The sequence below is a fragment of the Chaetura pelagica genome, unplaced genomic scaffold (genome assembly GCF_000747805.2).
Source record: "Chaetura pelagica isolate M959 unplaced genomic scaffold, ChaPel_1.0 scaffold68, whole genome shotgun sequence".
In the NCBI taxonomy this organism is placed as follows: domain Eukaryota; kingdom Metazoa; phylum Chordata; class Aves; order Apodiformes; family Apodidae; genus Chaetura; species Chaetura pelagica.
Window position 1 is genome coordinate 4346521 of NW_009954407.1, and position 21088 is coordinate 4367608.

The 21088-nt window shown below is 36.1% G+C and overlaps 1 protein-coding gene across 1 annotated transcript in view; it reads right to left on the reverse strand.

Moving 5' to 3' along the window:
* CADPS2 (Ca++-dependent secretion activator 2) overlaps window positions 1–21088 on the reverse strand; it is a 220420-nt gene that overhangs the window by 23205 nt on the left and 176127 nt on the right. Inside the window, exons 23-27 of the mRNA XM_010004331.1 lie at window positions 18291–18446; window positions 17136–17283; window positions 10499–10573; window positions 7015–7098; window positions 6865–6897 (exon numbers count right to left, since the gene is read on the reverse strand). Of these exons, the coding sequence (XP_010002633.1) occupies window positions 6865–6897; window positions 7015–7098; window positions 10499–10573; window positions 17136–17283; window positions 18291–18446 (496 nt within the window). The remainder of the gene's footprint in view (window positions 1–6864; window positions 6898–7014; window positions 7099–10498; window positions 10574–17135; window positions 17284–18290; window positions 18447–21088) is intronic.

Sequence of the window (21088 nt, forward strand, 5' to 3'; positions counted from 1 at the left end):
CCTTCTTTAATGTGCGCAGGATAATTACCTTTGAAATTGCTGTGGGAAAAAAATAATTTTCCTTTTAAGTACTGTCTGCCTACAGTAGAAATATGTCTGTGTAAGGTAGTTATCACTACTCTAGGCATGACTATTTAAAAAACGCACCAAAATCACAGCAAGCTAACCATCTCTGCTTGTGGTGGCCAAAACACACATTAAACACTCAATGAATAAGCAGCATATCAAACACTTCATTATCTCTCCATATTGCATGCCTTGAACTTACTTGTTTTCTGTAAACATGTGAAAGAAGAAAATAAAGCTATTATAAAAGTTAAAACTGGCTTAGTGCTATATATGCCATGTTTTAACTTTTTTTTTCTTTTTAAAAGGGGGATTATGTATTACATTAACTCTACTATTTCCAATTATTAAACTTCAGAAAAATTGTAAGCTAACAAAGAATTAAAAAAAAACAAAACAACCCCACAAGCCAATCAATTAAGCAATTGGATGCACCTTAAAAGACAAACTAATAGAATTGGAGACGTATTTTAAGTAGCTGTCAGAGGGACACACTTAGGCAACTCAGTCTCCACTTCTGTACCCAAAATAGAAAATTCTGCTCCTCTGAATCTCTGGCAGAACATCTGATGAAGTTAATGGGAGAGAATTATTTGTGCATCTTTGGGAGGAGAATTTAACCAGGTATATTTATCTAGATAAGTATAAAAAAAGGTATTTCATCTGAAAACTTCCCCAAGTAAAAAAAGTGGTTTTTTTTATGATAGATAACAAGTTATTGTAGATTTGGTTTATTGAGAAGAGCAGACAAGATGTTTCGCCTATCTGAAAATGAAAGAGAACCAAACAAAGAGATGAATAGAGAAACTGGAAACACAAAGACTTCAAATAAAATACCAGGAAATGAAGAGTTGTAAATAGGGTTACTTTGTCACTGGTTACACAAGTAACTGAATACGCTGGCAAGTGAATGAGTTTAAACAAGGGTGTAGACTTCAGCACATTCTTTTTTAGGGTTAATCACTAGTTAACCTGGCAAGATGAACATGCTGTTTGGGAAAAAAAAAAAAAATCCTTGCTAATTATATACTGCAAGTGCTCTTACTTCCTGCTGCTGCACCTAATCCCACAGGTGCAGGTTGTCTCTTTTACTATTCACTGGTAGGTGGGTCTAGAGCGACAGGCACTTTTTCATAGCAACAAATTCAGATAAAGGAAAAAACAGCTTAACTTTCCCCATTTGAACAGGAAAACAGTATCCTGGTGTCTATTTAACAAGGAAGCAAAAAAAAAATTAAAAAAAATTATTCCAGTTTCCAAGATGATGTAGAAGCTGTATTATGATTGACATACACTGCTCCCACCTAGTCAAAAGTAATGCTTTGCCTTGATTTCCAGGCGTTCAAATATTTTACTGCTGAAAAGTTGAAAGGTTTGTAACAAGCTTAATACTATCACTACTATTTAGGCTTTCCCTACTGGAGAGACACACCTAAGTTTCTGCATAGCTTTCTGCAGTGCAACAGTTTGTCACAAATCTCAAAAAACCTGTGTACATTTGTAAGTGCTTGAGTTTTGTTTATTCTCATTTTGGCATTTGTCACAGAATATTTCTTAGCATCAGAGAGTATTAAACAAACTCGTATTCTTGGTATTACGAAGAAAAAACATCTAGCTTCAACTAGTTGCTATCCTGTCATTTTTTCAGAGATGAGAACAGATGTTGGAGACTAACTATGTAATAACAAACTTCATCCTATTTTCTGTTTGCTTTCCTCTCCACCCCCTTCTCCTCCCCTGCATCCTGGAGGGAGATATTTTAACTACAGCGTAGATATAACAATGAAATGAAAAGGAGTGATGAGCAGGAGGGGGCTATTGTGAGACACACAGGAGCTCTTTATTCAGTGTCCACCACCAAATGAAAGAGCATGTCGGAAAATTTCACTGCCTGAAACTTCTCTAAACACTGCAAGGCTCATCACTTGGGCTTTGGAATGACAGAACTAAAACATAATTACAACATTTTTTGAATAGAAACTATATTGTACCCATTACAAGATCTTCGCTCCCTTCAATTGCAAATCAAAATACTTAAATTAGGCATTATTTGTATAATCAGTCTATTCTAAAGGTGACATTTTATTCTCACATGGTTATGAAAAAATACATTTTCCCTACCTCTAATACATATTCCTGTAGATTATTAACCTTGATACAGGCTAAACATGTTTATTTTGAGAACTGTCATGCAGAACTTAAGCTGTAATTCTTCAAGCATTCATGCAAACACTTTTTCATATATGTGCAGTTTCATTTGCATTCACAGGACAACATAGGGATGCAAGTGTTTGCACCAGGATCTTGATTCTGTAGTGCAAAAGATTTACAAATGCTACAGTTACTATGACAAAATCAGGTATTACATTGTACTTTTCCCTCCAAAATAACAATGCTATTTTAATTTTCCTACTGATTAGTAGCCACCCTTTTGATTCCCCATTTAAGAGGTATTTCAAAAACACTGCTGACTTAAAACAGATGATGCAGGGCTTTCCCTCCAAGTCTGCAACAGCTTGTTTTTATGGATCTGAATGGGCCAGTTTAAAGGTTAAGGTGTATGGAGGAGGAAGAAGGCAGGAGAAGCCCCGAGAGTGAGGCCATGACTGTTCTGTAGTCTTTATTTTTAACCAGAGGTCTCCAAGTAAATCCTGCTTAAAAATTAATGGCACAGTATGGCCACACCTGCAAACACACCGATTTCCCAGAAAAAAGTACTTTGCTTCTTAAAACCACCTAAATGATGCCATGCAATACATGTGTGATATTTGGAAATAGAGGTACCTGGAAGGTCTCAAAGTGTATCTGCCTGGTAGGAGGCAAAGCTCCTATTCTGGCCTCTACAGGACCCCATAAGTCAAATGCTGGCACATGTGTGAAGCCCCTTTTCATACCTTTGATCCCCACATAAAGGCAAGAGTGGCGCGAGGGGCCTGGCATTGTGTGAGCTGCGCGCTGCTGTCAGCCCTGGTCCTTCAAACGGCCTCTCTGCACTTGGTATGACAGGTGGCCTACATGAAGTGAGGGAGGATTAGGTTCCTTCTGTGCCCTCTACATGACTGGCATAGATTACTGGCTCCTACAAAGGGATTTAAACATACCTTTCAAAGGTATACAAAAAGCCATATATAAATATGCATGTAACTGGATACTCAATTTGTATGAGTAATTGCTCTCGTTATATTTGTAAATGAGACAAATACGTGTAGAAATGACCAGCTAGAGACACAATTATTTGTGTGCAAAACTGACTTGCATGATGTGAAACTGAACACAATGAAATTATCTACATGATTGAGGAGTAAACATTTGAGATCAACACTATACACTTTGTGCCCTTAATTCTATTGCATTCTTTGCCTGTTCTCATTAATTAACTGGCTTTGTGAACAGAACATGAAAAAAAGAAGAAAAAAATTAGACAGGTTGCACTTCTATATCTTCAAAGTACTGCTTGTGCTTTAAGAGAAACTAACAAAGAGTTACAGCTGATTTGGGTGAATTGTTTATTTAAAAAAAGGTGCAACCTGAATCAGCTCTTGCATTCCAAAATATCAAAACACAGCATTAGCAAAAGAACAAGTTGCAACCTTGAGGTACTACTTTTATTTGTAACGTTTGGGTTATTTTCCTCTGAACATTGGATTTCTTTCACATGCACAGCAATCACAATTTCTTTCACTTCAGAGCATGGGTACCGTGACAATTACCAACAAAAATAGTGTAATGGCAACTACATGTTTTCATTGTTATCTTTAGGAAATCCTAAGCCTTCACTGTTGTTACTATTTGTAGCCTGGGTTATTTTGCACCATTCCTAGTATTTCTGTTGGTGTATCAACTACCAAAACATACATAGTGTCCATACAGGCCTATAAGCAAAGGCTGGGGAAAGCAATCAGAGCTCCTTGAGACTGTGTACCTCCCACTTCATAAAGGGCATTCTGAAAAAACAGGGCTTATGTTTAATGTTTTCTTAATAAGCTTTAAAAAAATGACTAAGGAGTTATAACTAATTGTCTGGGGAGATTAACAAATGGAAGGGTAGGTAGCAAATTTTTTTTTCAAACATATCTGACAAATCAACTGCAAGTTCATGTCCTCATTTCCCACCATGGCCCTGAGGAGTTGAGGAATTCCTTGTGGTGAGTATGCAACTTTGTGCCCAACTATTTAATCTCTAAATCCTCCCTTGGTATTAATAGAATTGCTTTTCCTCAAAATTAACAAGAATCATTGAAGAATGTCCTTCTCCTTTTTGAATTACTTATTATTTCTATTTTTATTTACTTTTTAACTTTTTCATCCCCTTTACGTCTCATCCTCTGTAACATTCTGCTCAGTACTGTCCTTCACTTCTTATCACTATAAACGGGCATATTTTTTCTCTCTGTGAAATAGAGCCTGGTAATCAAAGATCAAAATCTTAGTTGAATTCATATACTCAAAAAATTCCAAAATGCCTTTTGACCCCCCTAGAAAAAAGGCATTACCCCCTTTCTCTCCTCCAGATCCACCAAGTGATCAACAGCTCTGTTTCAGTGACCCCAAGGATGGAGCTAAGGTGACACAGTGAGATCCTCAAATAGAGGTGGGACATGGGGGCAAAATGCAGTCATCTCATAAAATGCAATATTACACATATTTGCAACTATATCAAAAGAAAAGGCCTACTCTGGTCACCTTTAAGTCACTTCCAGATATGCAGCTATATGGTAAGGAAGGATAATAAGAGATTTAAAATCATATCAGTTCAAAATACAGCCACATGAGGCATTTAATGAGCTCCAGTGCAAGCTTGCTAGTTTACCATCACACCACCAAAAGCTCAGTGTAAACTCCTTACCCTGTGCAGCCCTTCTCTCCACTTCTCACTTCAGTTGTGAGTTGAGGAGATGACCTTGTAACATGATAAGTTACAGCCTTTTTGCAGTTGGAGATTGTAACTTCCACAAGCAGTAATTTTAGACCCTATTCAGACTGGACACTTGCTGTCAGTTTTGATAGTAACAGCTCTTCTTGGCCTCAACTGCATATTCACAAAAAGGAGAAGAATGTGAAGAAGTAAAACCAAACCCCAGCCTATCAAACTCCTCTGACCCAGGAAAAATGTTCTCCAGAATTTGGAAAATGTTTGCTTGGTCAGATCCACAGCCTCCCTGAAGTTCATCCCTGTAATTTACAACTGTAGTACTACAGTCCAGTTCACATCTTGGGCTGTGGGAAAGGAGGGTGGGACAGATAAAAAGCAAAGGGCTGTAAAAGTGAAAGGATCATGATAGCCTGTCTATAATCTGGTCATCTCTTCAGGCCAAGCAACATCATTCAGTGAACGCGAAAAAGGCTATGGGGCTCCAGCAAGCACCTCCCTGCTCTGCCTTCCCCTCTCTCCAGAGAACTGCATCCCTGTGTGACCCAACTCACAGTATTTTCCAGAGCATGTGGCAAGGGTATTTTTTGTCTCCTCTTTATTGTTAACTTCAAAGTCAACACATCCAGGCCAACGTAAAGAACTTTGACATCTCCTTCTCATGGATATTCTATGTAATTTGATCAGTTTTTCATGTTATCTTAAATAAGTTAATGAATTTCTAGTTTGTTCAGTAATTTTTTTCTTTAGACTTTCGAGTCTTAAGTGCCTCTCCAAAGACCTTTTTGGAGAAGTTCCACAAAACAAAATATTAATAAGACATATTCTCAATTAACTGGATTTGGTATAAGGTCACTCCTTTGAATACAAGATTGGCCTGATTTTATTTTTTTTTAATAAAACACAAGAGCATGTATACAATTCAACAAAAAGTGTACATGTAACCAAAAAAGAAAACAAATCGGAAAACATAATCTGAACATAACTGTTACAATTAGTTTCTTTATGAATAAAGCAAACATAAAGATAGCAAAACAACAAGTTCCAGAAATAGAGCTATTTCCTTTTATTTAGCATGCATGGATTAAAAAAAAATAATTAATTTAAGCTTACAATTGTTATATTTCTAAGTATAGAAAGGATTTCTGGCCAGCATACAGTCTAGTATGTCTGGTCTTCCATCTTTGTAAGTTTATTTCCTGTAAGGTCATTAACATAATACTTTTAGTCATTTTTTACTATGTTCGGAAAACTAGATCTTTTTAGAACCACACTAGAAAGGTATGAGAACATAGATTTGTGAGAGAACAAAGGACATGTCTTGACAATGATAATGACAAAATTTGATAACTTCTTCTTGCTTTTTAAAAGAAAAGATCTTCTACTATGATACTTTAATAAAAGTATTCTAATGGCTGAATTTTGCTTTTATGAATAAAGTGGATCTGACAATTGCCTTTTTTTAGCTTGTATTATACCACACAAATATTGCACAAACAATGGTAAATCAAATACAAGTCTAGCAAGGGATTAAATAAGCAAGACTGGGTCCTGAAGTAAGAAATCAATAAATAATGGACGTTTGAGGAGGATGCTTCTTCTTGTAGCTTAGCGTGTAAATTTGAACAATTTAGCCAAACAATGGAAAGATCCCTACAAAGGAGTATCTAAGTTACAATCCTCACTCTTCCACAACTGAAAAAGTGCATTGAGAATAACCTTTCTAAGCTTTGCTTTGAGAGTTACTCATTGCTTGAGGGAAATGAAATGCCCTCTGAGGGTTGTAGTGGCTGTTTAAATACTCTGTGTAAAGCTATAATGAATCTCTGTAGGAAAGCAAAATGTCAACAATAAAAAACGTGAGCTAACAAAATCACAATTTTTTAAATTATTATTGCCACTAAGAAAAATAAATCGGATGTACTTACAGGAACATCAACATATTTTGCAGCTGCTTTCACCTTTAGAAAATTAAAAATAAAACATCACATAGTAAGTATTTATTACTACAGATTGTGCATCATTTCAGATTGATGCAGAAAAAGAAGAACAGAACCATTGTCAATCTAAACACTTACAGTGAATGACACTAATGATGAGAAGAAAGTGCCTTCATCGTATCTTGACAATTTAGACAGTACACCTTCTAACACAGAAACAACCTGGAGGAAAAGCAGAGAAAAAACATCTAGACTCACAAATTGAAATGTAAATATTTTGAACGAGAATGTGAGTTTTTCTTCCTCAGATTTTAATTGTTCAACTGGGCAATGTAATCTGTAAATTTGATCACTTTCTCCATCTCACACAGTGCTGAAATCAAGGACAACACTATTTTCTCCGCTTTACCTATTGACTCAATAGGTGGAAATAATTGGTGAGCCACTGCAGAAGTAGAAATCTAACCCAAAAATCCTCATGATGTGGGCCTGCTACCCACCACTTTGCTGCTGCTAGAACACATTATTAAATATAGGAGTGTGGGTACCATGTATTTTGGGTAAAAAACACGCTTCCTAGGACTGCAGTATCTAAGATCACAGCTTCAGGGATGATGGAGCACAATTGTTAAAGGTGGTGATCTTGATATCATGTTCTTCCTATCCTTGCAATTCAATAGCAACTCAGCTCTGATTTCGCCCAACAGTGTAATAGCACTGGAGTCTTCTGTCAGCTCATCTCCCGTGTGTGCTTTTGAACTGCTACTAAATGGTGAAGAAGGGGTGAGAAAAGACAGACCCCAAATCTCTGGTATGGTGTGGTTCCCGTCCTCCATACTTTCACCTGTGATGCTCTGAGTAGCATGACTCCTCAGCAAGTGCATGAAAAGGCATCTTTGCCAAAATTTATTTCTGACTAAAGTATTTTTTTATTAATTGCTTTAATTTATAGCCTTAAATTTACACTTCCCCAGATTATCCTTAAAGCAAACAAATCCACTTCTCGCGTCTTGTGACGTTACATTGCTCAAGTCATTCATGGTATATAACATAAAATATTGTGCCATTGCAAAATATCAGCTGTTGTACTTGTGCACATTTATTTTACACATATGAAATACTTTCCAGTTTATATAAAGATTGTTTTAAAAGTCATCCCTTGCTTCCAACATAGTCATTCTCTCAACAACGAGTATCATTTTATGAGTGTTAGGACAGAACAAAATTCCATCTGGCATGCTGTTAATGGGCACTGTAACAGTGTCACAACAGTGTCACCTCCAGAAGAACTGAGATCATCACTTTACAATAAGCCCTGCTCTTGACAGTTCAAGAAGGAACAAGTGCAAACTTACATTTGTCATTTATCAATCTAACCTGTCATATTTACAGTGATTAATTAAGACACCAGTATGTACGTGCTGATCAAGGAATAAAACGACATCACGAGAGAGTGGCAGTTGTTTCTGCATAATTATTCTGTATAATTATCGTCCCTCTGTTAGACCAAATACCAGCTTTCTGCTTTGCTTTTGCATGCCTCTGAGAAGCTGCTGTTCCTGCTTTAACTCATTTTATCTGACTGGCAAGGACTAATTCTGCAGAAGGGTGTTCAATCTTATTTTGCAAATAAGCTATTTGCAAAAATCTAATTTTGCAAATTTTCCATCTGCTATGGAAGAGGCTGATCTCACAAACAACAGCATGTCCACAGTGCCAATAAATGGTTCCAACACAAGAAGGACACAAAAAGAACAAAGAGCAAAACATTGCAGTGTCAAGGATGTCCATTTAAAGGAAAGACTTAATTATGAAGCTGGAAACATTTTTTCTGAGATCTCTGCGTATGGACACGTGAAGCTCTAAGAACATTTCTGTGTATCCCTCTCATTCTCTGAACTGGTTATCCTGAAACATATTGTGCTTTGTTTCACTCTTTTGTGCTATTCCTATGATTTGTTAAATGCTTTAGCTTGCTAAGTCTTGCACATAAAATGCACAGTATAGCCTTCACCAAGTAAAGCCTCAACAAAGTGAAAGTACTCTTTTCATTTTCAGAGACATCTTGCAGCTAAAAATAACTACTGAAAACACTTATTCCACTGGAAAACAAAGGAAATAATACAGTGGCAAAGGCTAAAAGAGAATGAAAATGTATCAGATTAAAAAAAGGAACACACACGGATATTACATTAATCAATGTGCATTTTTCCTGACCAAAACCAAGAGTGAAACATCAGCTTTCCTCTGTACCTTCAGAGGCTTTTCTGCCTTGAAATAGAAGCAACCAGGATGTCATTGGCATTTCACATCTCTAGTGAGGTAGATCCGTTAAGCTTCTAATGATCAGCCAGTGACACAGAATATTTGCTTTTCATTCTGAAATTTCAGCCTCTGGTGAAAGTATATGTGATCCCCAATAATGCAGATCCCTCTGTATTGATGGCAGTTGTCTCTAAAATTTCTTTTGCATACATTCACAGGAGGAATGTGATGATTTTATTCCTTTTCCTATAATCTCAGATATTAAAAAATAATGAAAAGGCTTAATTTTTAATAGCATGATTTTCTCTGATTACATTTCCCTTTCCTCCTCTTCCTCCTCAATGACAATAATCCCACAAACTGACAGGTGAGCCCAGGGTGATGACAGGCACATGTAAAACTTGCAATTGTTGAGTGAACCATTTGTAGTTACATTTACATCAAAGCTTCCCTTTCAAGAAAAAAACATGTATTTTTAATACATTTTTAAGTAAGTGGACACATTTTACTTAAACTTCTATGATTATACAAAAACCCTTCTCTTCAGCTCCAGTGCAAGCATGGTGGGTAAGGAGATTCCTGCTTCCCCACTCTGTGCCAGCAAACTGCAACAATTGAAAACAAAGGCATGAGGAAAATATGACTGTAGTCTATTTTTATTTATTTTCTTTCATTATTTGCTGTGTCCTTCAAACTATCATGAAAGCTCTTCTTTTATATCAAGCATTTAGGACTTTTGCTGGAGTAGAGGTGCTACAGTAACGTAAGATAATGTTTAAATATTCTTCACTTATTCTCCAGGTACCTCTATCATGTCAAAACACATTTTATTTTAAAATATAAAAAAGCTAAAAGTCAATTTCAAAATATAACAACTTATATTTTTCAAAAAAAAAGATCTGTGGAGTAAAATCTCATTTAAAAAGTTGTACTGATACTCTGGATGTTGTCCATCTTTAAATACAAAATCTAAGTACTACTTAGTGATAGAAAGAAAGTTTTATGTGAAAAATTGAACAAAAATTAAAACATGCTATTACTTAAGATAATATTGACATAATCAAGTCCTTCCAGTACCACCAGCTGCTAGCAGTTCTTATCTATAATGAAAACATAGAAGTGGAACTTATCTAACTAGCAAGTTGCACAGACATTTTTTACCTAATGGGTTATATAACATTTCATTTTGTAAATTCAATATTATTTGGATGACTGTTCTTTACAAACCATGTTGCTATCCCTCCCAGTCTCACTGGGTACAGAAAAAACATTGTGACAGTTAAGACCATTTCAGCAGTTCAATAATTAGAGATGCATTTTTCTGCTTTATTATAAATTAAAACAGAAATTTATTTACCTTTGAAACAAGAAGTGAAATAATTTCTTTAACAGTTTCTTCAACCAAGTCATCAATTTTTGAATGGTATTGTTGCTGTATTTCAAAAGATGAAAATGTATTAGCATGTATACAAACACATACTTTTGGCATAAGTCATAAATGGTACAAAGCCGATAACCCTGTCAGATCAGATTTACTTAAAATTATCATTTTGAATATCAGAAGAACAAACGCTTGAAAACGATCCACCCAATCAACACTTTCTTACATTCTGTGTTGAAAATTTTCCCATCTACACTGTTGAGTTAAGCAGCTAATGGGGTTATTATTTAGATGAATTGAGTTCTCATTCTTATTCAGGCGAAGGAATGTGAAGGATACTTTTTGTCTTCTCCTATATAATTAAGGTGGCCATGTATTTATTTTTTTTTTCTAAAGGTTTGGTTTAGCTGGAGAAGCAAAAAGACTATAATAAGATTTAATTAATACAGCATTTAATGTCTGACAACTCTCATTCATAAGTTATTTTAAATGTCCTCTAGAAATAAAATGAGCTCCAATTGTTCCTCCTAAAAGAGCCTTTCTGTTAGCACAGTGAGCTGCAGTTTATACAAAACTTACAATATACTCGAGCAAGGGCAAAATTAAAATTTCATCAACACAGCAAAATAGATGGTAACAAATTAATAGGCCATAAAAGGCATAATAATTTATTTATTTATTGGATAAAGAAGGTGCCTTTAATAAATGCTTTTAAAATGAGTCTGAAAGACTTTTTAGATAATACCAGAGAATTCCCTCCTGAAATTAACAGGAACTAGGGATCCTATTCTGTCAAGGAGGCACATCAATTTAAACAGTAATTCTTCCTTTAGAAACATTTATCTGGCAGCAAAGATTGTCCCCAATAGCCACTTCACAGAAAATGTGACTTGTAAAGACTAACCCTATCTTCATAGTTCAAGGCTACTTGCAACAGCTAACAGCATCATGCTTGGACTAAAAGTACTGAGGTCAGTATAAACATTAGCCTAACTTAGCAGCTGCCAGCTGAAGAGTTTTCAGAGTTGTAAGGTTTTTAAGGGCTATTTTAATCTGTCTCAGTGTTGCCATACAAACCAAACCATTACATCTGATGTGCTTAATATATTTAGGAATGATTTTCTAAACAGCACACTTACTGAGTTTGCATTTTAAGTATGAAACAATAAAACCATGAGATGTGTTTAGCTACACACATGTATGTGTTTTGGGTACCAACACCAAGAGTGCTAATTTTTTGTTTTAATTTCTTTCAAAGTTTAGAAAAACCTGGATAATGTGAATACGTCTCAGACAAACATCAGCAGACATCACGGTAGAGTGAAATAACACATAAGAAATACATCAAAGAACTTTCCATAGTTCCAGATGTATTTTATTCCAATCATAATGTCTTGACAAATATAACGTTATCTTGCTCTGATAAGGATTTAAATAACTCCAAATTGTCTGACAACTATTGCTTACATTTCGTTCTTAACTCTCTGAAAAGAATAAATAATTACATTCCCATACATGCATGTCAAAACATATTCACGTGATGACAATTGTCCTTACCATAAAGTGTCTGCAACTTTACCTCTACAGTACATTAAAGTAATGGACCTGTGCATAGTTCCTGTATTTTTGCTTTTCTAATTTTTTTTTCTTTCTTTTTTAAAGTCACCTTAACGCAAATACAATTTTGTAGGAATGGAATATAAGCAATAACTTACTTCACTGTCTAAGAAAAACAAGTACTAAATCAAATTATTAAAAAATCACAATAAGCTTCCAAAATAATGACATTTATTTAAAATAACTTCTGATTATGTTTTACTTGTATCTAGTTTCCTTTTTTTCAATATGTGTTTTGCAACCTGTGAGGTCATACATTTTTTAAACTCACTCCTACCCAGTGCCAACTTCCACCAAAACAGCCATCTCAAACAAAACAAAACAAAACAAAACAAAACAAAACAAAACAAAACAAAACAAAACAAAACAAAACAAAACAAAACAAAACAAAACAAAACTTCAGATCCTTATGGAAGATTATTGGACTACAGGAGACAGGCTTTAGGAAGATGGCAAATATTGAGGCATTAATGATAAAGTTGTATGAGCTGACAAGGTTGCATGCACAACCCTGAAAACAGTGGTTGTAGGACTCTGGCTTTTCTACTTTTGCCAAGCTTGCTCAGTGACAGCAGATAAATCCTCATTCCTTTTTGAAACACATTTATGGCGAGTTGTGCGTTTACATTCCTGTGAGGGCTGATGTCATCACAGTCAACATGAATCTCAATCTAGACAAGTCAGTTCCCAGAGCTAAGTTATTTGATATATACATTATGGAATCTTTCAGCATCAAGCTCCTGAAGATGGGGAGAGGAGGCTCTGAATTTCCAGCTGCCCTGGAGTAAATACCATTAAAATATAAAATACAGCTGCAGGTGCTACATGGGAGACAACTATGCTTGGTGACAAAGTGAGTCAGGAGATGTAACCAAACAGGACTGTCTTTTAAAGACAATATGGCTGGTCTTCCAAACTTGACCCTCTGCTCCTATTAGCTTTTGGAAGTAAACTTCCAAAAGTATTTTAGCACCTTTTGGCACTTGTGCTTTCGGGGAATGGCGGAATTTCTTCCTAAATCCTGTGGTGATGAGCTGAGAACTGTAACTCACTCAATCCCACAATGCATCCAATTTTCTTTTCTATTCTACCTCACAGTATCGATGGTGGATTTTTAATTACTTGGTTATTTTGGTTTTGTTTAAAATATTTCCAAGCTGGCTTTCCTTTGTTTGTTTAAGGTTGTATGGCTGTGAAAATAAATTGCACACGATCGTCCAAACAGAATCTACTACTGACAACATTACAGTATTACATACATATTAAATTGTCTCTGCACTTTTAGTATCAAATTGCTTATAATTCTTTACTACTTATGTAGTTAAATGAATCTCCTCCTTGAATTTTGTGAATCAAAATACCTCCAGAAACAAAAGTCATCAAATTAAAGCCTACTTTTCACTAAATTTTTCTACAGATATACATAGCATGGGCTGTGGCATGTTCCACTGAAATGGTATATCACTAATTTTTCCCCAAGTTGAAAAGAATATCTCTCTTCTTTTATAAGGATGATAGGGTACTTGGAGGTTGGAATTCAAATAAGCTAAAGCAGCTTATACGTGTTCCACTGTGAAGCACTCAACATTACAGACCCATGGCAGTTACTCTGTTCAGTCTATCCAGTTACACAAAACAACAAATAAGCTGTGACTCAGGTATAAGATCCTGCTTTGATCTAATGATTGTAGCCTAAGTAGCCCCCGAAGTATTTTCTATTTGCTCCTTGCCTATGTGATTCTTACCTGTCATATTCAAAAAGGTGAATGTTGCTAGAATACTGCAGCATCTAGATCATGGAGTTCTAAGTTAATAGGTTTTTAACTATTTATCACAAACAACAAAGGCTAAAAAATCTCTGAATTGAATGTTGTATCACACAAAAGGTTTCCCCTACTGCTGCTATTCATTTGACTTGGGATCCACAGACTGTAAAGAAGTAGCACCTGTTGGCTTCTGGTTCAGGAGAGAATAAGTGAGACACTGCTCACCCTACACCTACCCAAGGTTACAGCCATTAAAACCGAGAGGTTGGGAAGGCATTTGTTTGAGAAATTGCAGCAACCAGTATGTTACTTAGCTGTCTTGCTGTACCTTTCCCCTGTACTCCATGAATTACCACTCTGGCTGTCCATGAAGCAGACTGCAGGCACCAACAGTTAGTTTGAGAGAAGGTGATTCTTCCCTGGACCCTCCTAAGGCAACTGACAAGCAATGCTGAGGGCATCCAGCCAGTTGAGCTCTCTCTAAACACAATGCAATGATCATCCACGCAGCCAAATTATGCTTGTGCTTCTCTTAGGTTTTCAGATGACACAGAAGGCAAGGAGGGGAGCTCTTCTGTATGGCAAATTTAGCAACTCTTTTTAAGTGGACTGGAAGACATTTGGGTGAATGGTGAGCAGAGCACGAAGAAACATAGGAAAACCAGGGGACTCAATCAAATTTAATCTCTAAATTCAAGATGCTGATTGCTAACCAGGAACAGAATGCCTTAGTTACATGTTAAGTAAGAATTCCTTCCCATCTAACAACAGAGGGTGAAAACTGCATCTGCCTCTACTTGAACAAGATGTGCAACTGCTTATAGCTCCATAAGGGAATGAAAAGAGTATGCTGTATTCAAGGAAATGTTTAAGCCTAACCATCTGATTAACATCACTTGCAGAATAAGTTCTAGAAACTATCAGATAGATATTCAGTGTTGAGTTTTAGGTGAAAAAACAGGCCTTTTAAAAATTTTAACTCAGACCTTATGGAACACTTTTCTTGATGGACATAAAGGACCATACTTGAAACTACAATGAACATGATAGACAACAGAAAGTTAATATGGAAAAGGTTTCAAGACCAAGTGGCTAAGTAGGAATAATTGGAAATGCCAGAGCTTCTACCGAGTTTAAGAATAAGAGATGCAACTGTATTATGAGATGCTCTCCTGCCTACTTTGACAGATGGGCAAATTTCAGAAATATCTTAGCCAAAAAATGTTGAAGTGTCCTAAATAACTATGATATCAGCTACAAGCAACTGAAAAGCCAGTTTTTTCTTAACCTTTCAAAAAAGCTTTGTGGATTGAAGAAACTGATAGACAGTAATTCAGAGCTTATGAGAAAAAAAGGAAGTTGCCACATTATCTGATTATTTCTTATATGTAAAGAATTTGAGATTCCTTTGGTTTATTAAATGAATTGGGATGAAGATTAATTTTAAGGACTTTGAAAGAAGTATGCATTTTATCACCGATATGCTAAATTGTCAAACTCTTGCACTTTAAAGAAGCATTAGAAGCATTTGTGGTCATGGTCAGACATATTAGGGAACAAGGGCTGCATTTCCCTTTTCTTGTGAAGAGTGTCCTATGGGGACTGAAAATCCGAGAATGGGAAGATTTTAGAAGATAATCTGGTGAGGGTCTGTAGTCCAAAAGGGAACTGCAAATTCTGAATTTTGGCTCTGAGGGAAGTGGCTGAAAATGCAGGAGGCATAATTCAGAGCAAGCGGAGAATGAGTTTATGCCATGGGTCTGGCAGGTCTTTATGGAGGTAGTGGCATTACCTGTCCCCAAAAAAGGATGTGTATGTTTGTATTTGTGGGTTACTTCTTGGACAGCAAGTAAAAGATGAACTGGCGGTATCAGCCTAAAACAGAAAAATAGTCACTAGTTGCGGTTTAGTTCTAATGAGCCCAAAACAAATAGTTTGCTGCTCTTGTGCTTTGCTGAGAGCTTAAAGAGTTCAAAAATCTGTGACCTGTTAAGACATAAGAGTGAAAAATTCATCTGGAACTACTTTAAGAGGATGAAAAAGGAAAGAAGAACTGGGAAGTTGATTAACAGTCTGTAGCAAGGTGAGGCTGAAAAGGAATTCTGAGATCTAGGCTAATAAATTAGCAAGAAAAGTAATATTACCATTTAAAATAAAATGTGGCTGTTAATAACCACAGAAAAAAATGTAGATTAAAAAACAAGTTAAAAAAAAAAACTTACCCATTGACTAGCAAACTGGTTCACATCATGGAAAACCAAAAGGAAAAATAAAGATGACAGGGTAGAACAGGAAAATGATGAATGTCTCATTGAATTGGAAAAAAGAAAAGACAATTACATCAAATACATCAACTTAAAAAGATGAGTCAATAAAATGAAGAGCACAGTACAGAAACAATATGAACAAATAAAGTAAATGTGAATCTGCCCAAAGCAGAGATTGTTTTTGTTGCCAAATTCTGACAAATGTTTTTACTCTCTCTCCAAAACCAAATGAAATAAAATTACACTGCTAATGCATTAACACAGCAAGAACAGTTTTAATTTTATGTGGGAAATCTCACCAGTCTACATAGCATGCATGCCCTTTTCCCTTCACAGATTATTCCTGCCTAGAGTGGCAACATGGGGAGGACAGCAGACTGTGAAGTCTAAATATCATTCAAAAGCACATCAGTGCTCCACTGTGGGGTATCTACAGCCCTGGCAGCAGATTTCTGCCAGAACGGTCACTGTCCTTGGAGACCAAATAAAAAATCCCATTAAATTACCTGATTATTTCTTTCCTCTATTTTCAGCATGTATACAGGCATGAATGCTGGCTATATGAGCCATTTTAAACCAAACCTTATTAATTAAAAACCTGGCTGCAAAGGACAATGTTTTGACTCTATTTTACTACTACAAAAGAGTCCTGAAGTGGGCTATTTCTCTGTTACAACCCAAGAGAAATTCCTGGAGGGGCTGTGAGTCAAGAAATCCTCTGAATGTTCAATAGGCTTACAGGTCAAAGCAAATAAATTACAGAAACACTCTGTGTCTTCTCTGGTGGAAGAGGAGGGGTTGTCTCTTGCATGGTGCTTCTAGGGAGCAGTCTATGCTCCTGTACAAACAAAACTACGTGACACATTTCAGGTAGTTTGAAATTAATCTACTAAGGACTGTCTGCAGTGTGAGATGTTTCAGATTAACCAAACATGGGAATTAAACACACAAAATTCCACTTACCTCTTGACCCCCATCCAGTACGCAGAGTTTAGCTGTCTGTTTTTTGGCATCAACTAAGACATTAAACATTGTGCACAGAGAAGAAGGGATACGTAAGTCCGTTGATTTGTTAGTCTTCTGTAGCTTGAGTTCAAATGCAATTCTTGTCCTGTTTATCAAAACAATTCATCAGTGAAACACTTCTGCCATTTCTACTGTGATTTCATCACTGTAGCTCTAGCAACAGGCTCATATACTAAGTCTGAGGTTCTCCTTGTTCCTACTATGTTTAACAGAAAATAATAAAATACTATGTTATCAGATTTAACCTTGGAGAATGTTAAAGGTTCTTTGTTTCTTTAGCCTTATCAGTGTTGTATATTTTCTGATTGACACTTCTAAATTGACTACAAACTGTTTTTATTATTTTCTTTTCTTTTTTTAATCTGTATTTTTATGTGTCCAGAGTAAGCACCTTATAGGAGAGATGCCTTTAAATTTTTTAGACATAGATATTTCTTCTAAATTCAATAATACGTACTGAAAGCCATGGCAGAGATAATTTTAGACCACCTATGTTTAATTTAAAAGAATATACCCATAATTTTAAGATACAGCTCAAGAAAAAAAACAACCCACTATGTTTTCTGTAATTTCCAGAAGCTTAGCAATACAAAACTTAGTTTCAGCTGGATGACTTACAGATAGCCTTCTTTTGTTTATTGTATAAATGCAGAAATGCTGTATAGTCTTTAATTTGTAATATATTTCTTAGAGACAGTACTCTAAACTAATAACAAATTAAGTAACATTAGTAACTGAACATTAAAAATTATACAGTAATGAAGAAGGGAAATGTACAAAAAAGGATTCTTTCTGGTAGAATCCTGAGATGTTAATATTTGCCACAAATACAGAAGATAGAAGAGATTTGGATTCTTCACTTCCAAGGGTTTCTTCAAAACATATGTAGAAATTCTCCGTGGTATTTCCTACATGTTCCCAAATTGCTGATTGCCAGATCCTGGGAAATACACACAAGCCATGACCTCTTTGCAGTTGCCCTGACTCCTATAATAGGATTCTGGTACAGATGTACCTCTGCTAGCCAGTATGGCTGCTCCTAAGTTAATTTTCAAATCTCTCCCAATTTTTAATTGATCTTTTCAACTGTACCTTTTAACGCAGGCTTCTATCATGTCACTGGCCATGAGTTTAAGTCTCTGCTCTAAATGGTGGGCAAATTCTGGTTCTGGCCAGTGAAGATCAAAAACAAACATCTGTAGAGCATCCAGTTTCCAGAAAAGATCTTCTGATGTAGCTGAGCCATTGCTACAAGAAACAACACAAAACAGAGTCCCCAAGAAAAAGAAGATAAATATATGGATGTGTAACTCAGGTGCCACAAAATTATCTAAGAGAATAAGGTTTCCTTATGCAATTTTCCTCTTTTGCTTTACCATATCTCATAGCACAGTGGATCTTATTCCAAGAATGTGAAAATGGCCATGGAAAATTTTAAATAATTTCCACTAGGATGAAAGAAGTGACGTTTTCTTATCTGCTGGCTGAGAAATACAACAGGCTAGGGAGGCAGATGGGATGCTGGGGAACACGGAAAATTAAGTAGTTCAAAATTCAGATGAAGACAGGAAAAATAACGGGTACAGGAATTATTAATTAGCAAGGACCTTTTCAGAACAGTGAAGACTTCAAATATTTTCTTGCCTTCCTAAGTCTGGTAGATACCCTACCAAAGAAACAAGGATGCTAGTAGTAATATGGTAAAAGAGAGACCCAGATAAATAGTCCCTTGATAAATGCTCATGAATTCTAACTGAGTGAGTAACACCAGATCCTTGTGGAAGAAACACAATGAATACAGCTCTGTGTCATCTCAGATTGTCCGTGCAATGTTAAAGTTCTTCTTTCACTGTGAACAGATTGTTAAATATAAAGACATTTTCTTGTGATAAGATACAATTTAAGGCTAATCTTAGTAGTTAACTACAGGTACACTTCCACTGTCATCGTGGATTAATTACATTTTCATGATGTGTTGTATTTGAATGCCTGGGTTACTGTTTAAGGACAATTATACTATGCAGCATAGCATTCCCAGCAACCAAAATTCAGTCTGACAGTCCCAATTTGGATCCAAATAGTTTAAATATGTCACTTCTGACATTTTTTTTCTTCTACCTCATGAAAAAATAATATAATTATTAAAGCATTAAGTGACCCCAGCTCTCCTGGAAGGAGTCAGTGAGTGCTAAGTGTGCTCAGGACAGAGCAGAGTCAGATTAAAAAACTAAAATTGCAGAAAGAACCTCTAATATAAGAGCACCTAATGCAACCCTCAGACAGTGGCATCACCAACAGGTTAGCCGAGGCAGAGGGCAGTGAAGCAAAGCACAGCCTGCGCTCAAGGCTCCAAAGAAGCAGCATGGACGCAGCAGGAGCACTGCTTTCATCTCACAGCACGCCATCACCTTCCAGAGCCACCCAACTGCCCCTTTGCCTTGCTGCCTCAATGCCACCACAACTTCAGAGCCATCGCTGACAGCTGCAGTGCTACCTCAGTGCCAAAAGAGGATGCTGGGCCAGGTGAAGGGAGCAGCCGGAAAGGGCTGGACAGGGGGTGACAAGCTGGGAGCAGGGGTGCCCACCTGAGGAAAGGCTGGCTCCAAGCAACCAACCCCAACCTTGGCTTTGGTTTTAAGTGGCTCACAGTTTGGTATCTTCACCATGCATAGCAGGATATTCTATAGCTTTAGATAGACTACTTTTTTCTTTCTTTTTTTTTTTTTTTTTTTTTTTTTTTTTTCCTGGTAACATGCCTATTCTCCCACTTATTTTAAACAGTAATTGTTAATTTTACACTGTATTGTGCTCCTGAAAGAAAACAGCTGAAACCGGAAAAAGGCCCATGGGACTTCTAAGGTTACAACTTGCACAGGGATGTTACCTGTTTAGGCTGGATGTAAATACAGAACACTTCTATACACCACTGATTTTAATTAAGAAATAGAAATAACTAACCACCAAAACTTCTCTAAAACTTTTAAGCTGTTAGACTGTTTCTTAAGTTACATGATTAGCAAACATTGAAGCTTCCATTACATACCCTGTGCACACTGGCAGAAAGTGAAGTTGTAGATGCTATGTTATGCCCCATGATTTGATTCAAAAGTGACTAAGTAAATTTTTTAGATGATTGGGGTAAAGGACGTCAACAATTACACAGGGGTAGAATTGGGGATAGTTTCAGTATATATATATGTATTACAGTTGACAAACAATACATTTACTAGAAAACTAACCATACTTTCTCGAGAAACAGAACTATCACTTTTCATCATCAGATAATATAATTTAACCATTTTTTATTATTTCATAGTTTTTCCTTTTTCACCTAATGGAATTCCAAATGAAATTCTTTAGGACTGAGGTGGACTAATGTGCTCTTGATAATATCAATGTATTCTTATGCACGTTCACGCCCTGGTAGCCACTTAATTTGGTTTCATTAGACTACCAAATCAAGATTCGTGATTCTAATAAATGTAATAACAGACACAGGTTCATGAAACACCAATTCATTCTGTGAGAAACAGTAATTCATTCACTTACTTTTAATATAATTTTGAGCTCCCATTCTTTAATTTTTTTATTCAGCACTGTCCAATGACATCTGAATTTCGACTAACATATTACACTAATAAGATGAAGATGGAGAAGGAAAATAAAGTCCTATGACAGAAACTATTTTTTCCTAGTTCACACATCCAGACACAAATCTAACTGGGTCATTAAATACTGCAGGAAACTGTGACTTCAATCACCTAGAGACTGTTATTTGTACTGTATGCTTATTCCCATTTTAGGATTTTTTTCCTGGCCTTTACTCAGTAAAAGTATTAGAAATTGTATTAATTGTCAGCACCTACCTCAGCACCATAAAGTGGTTGTAC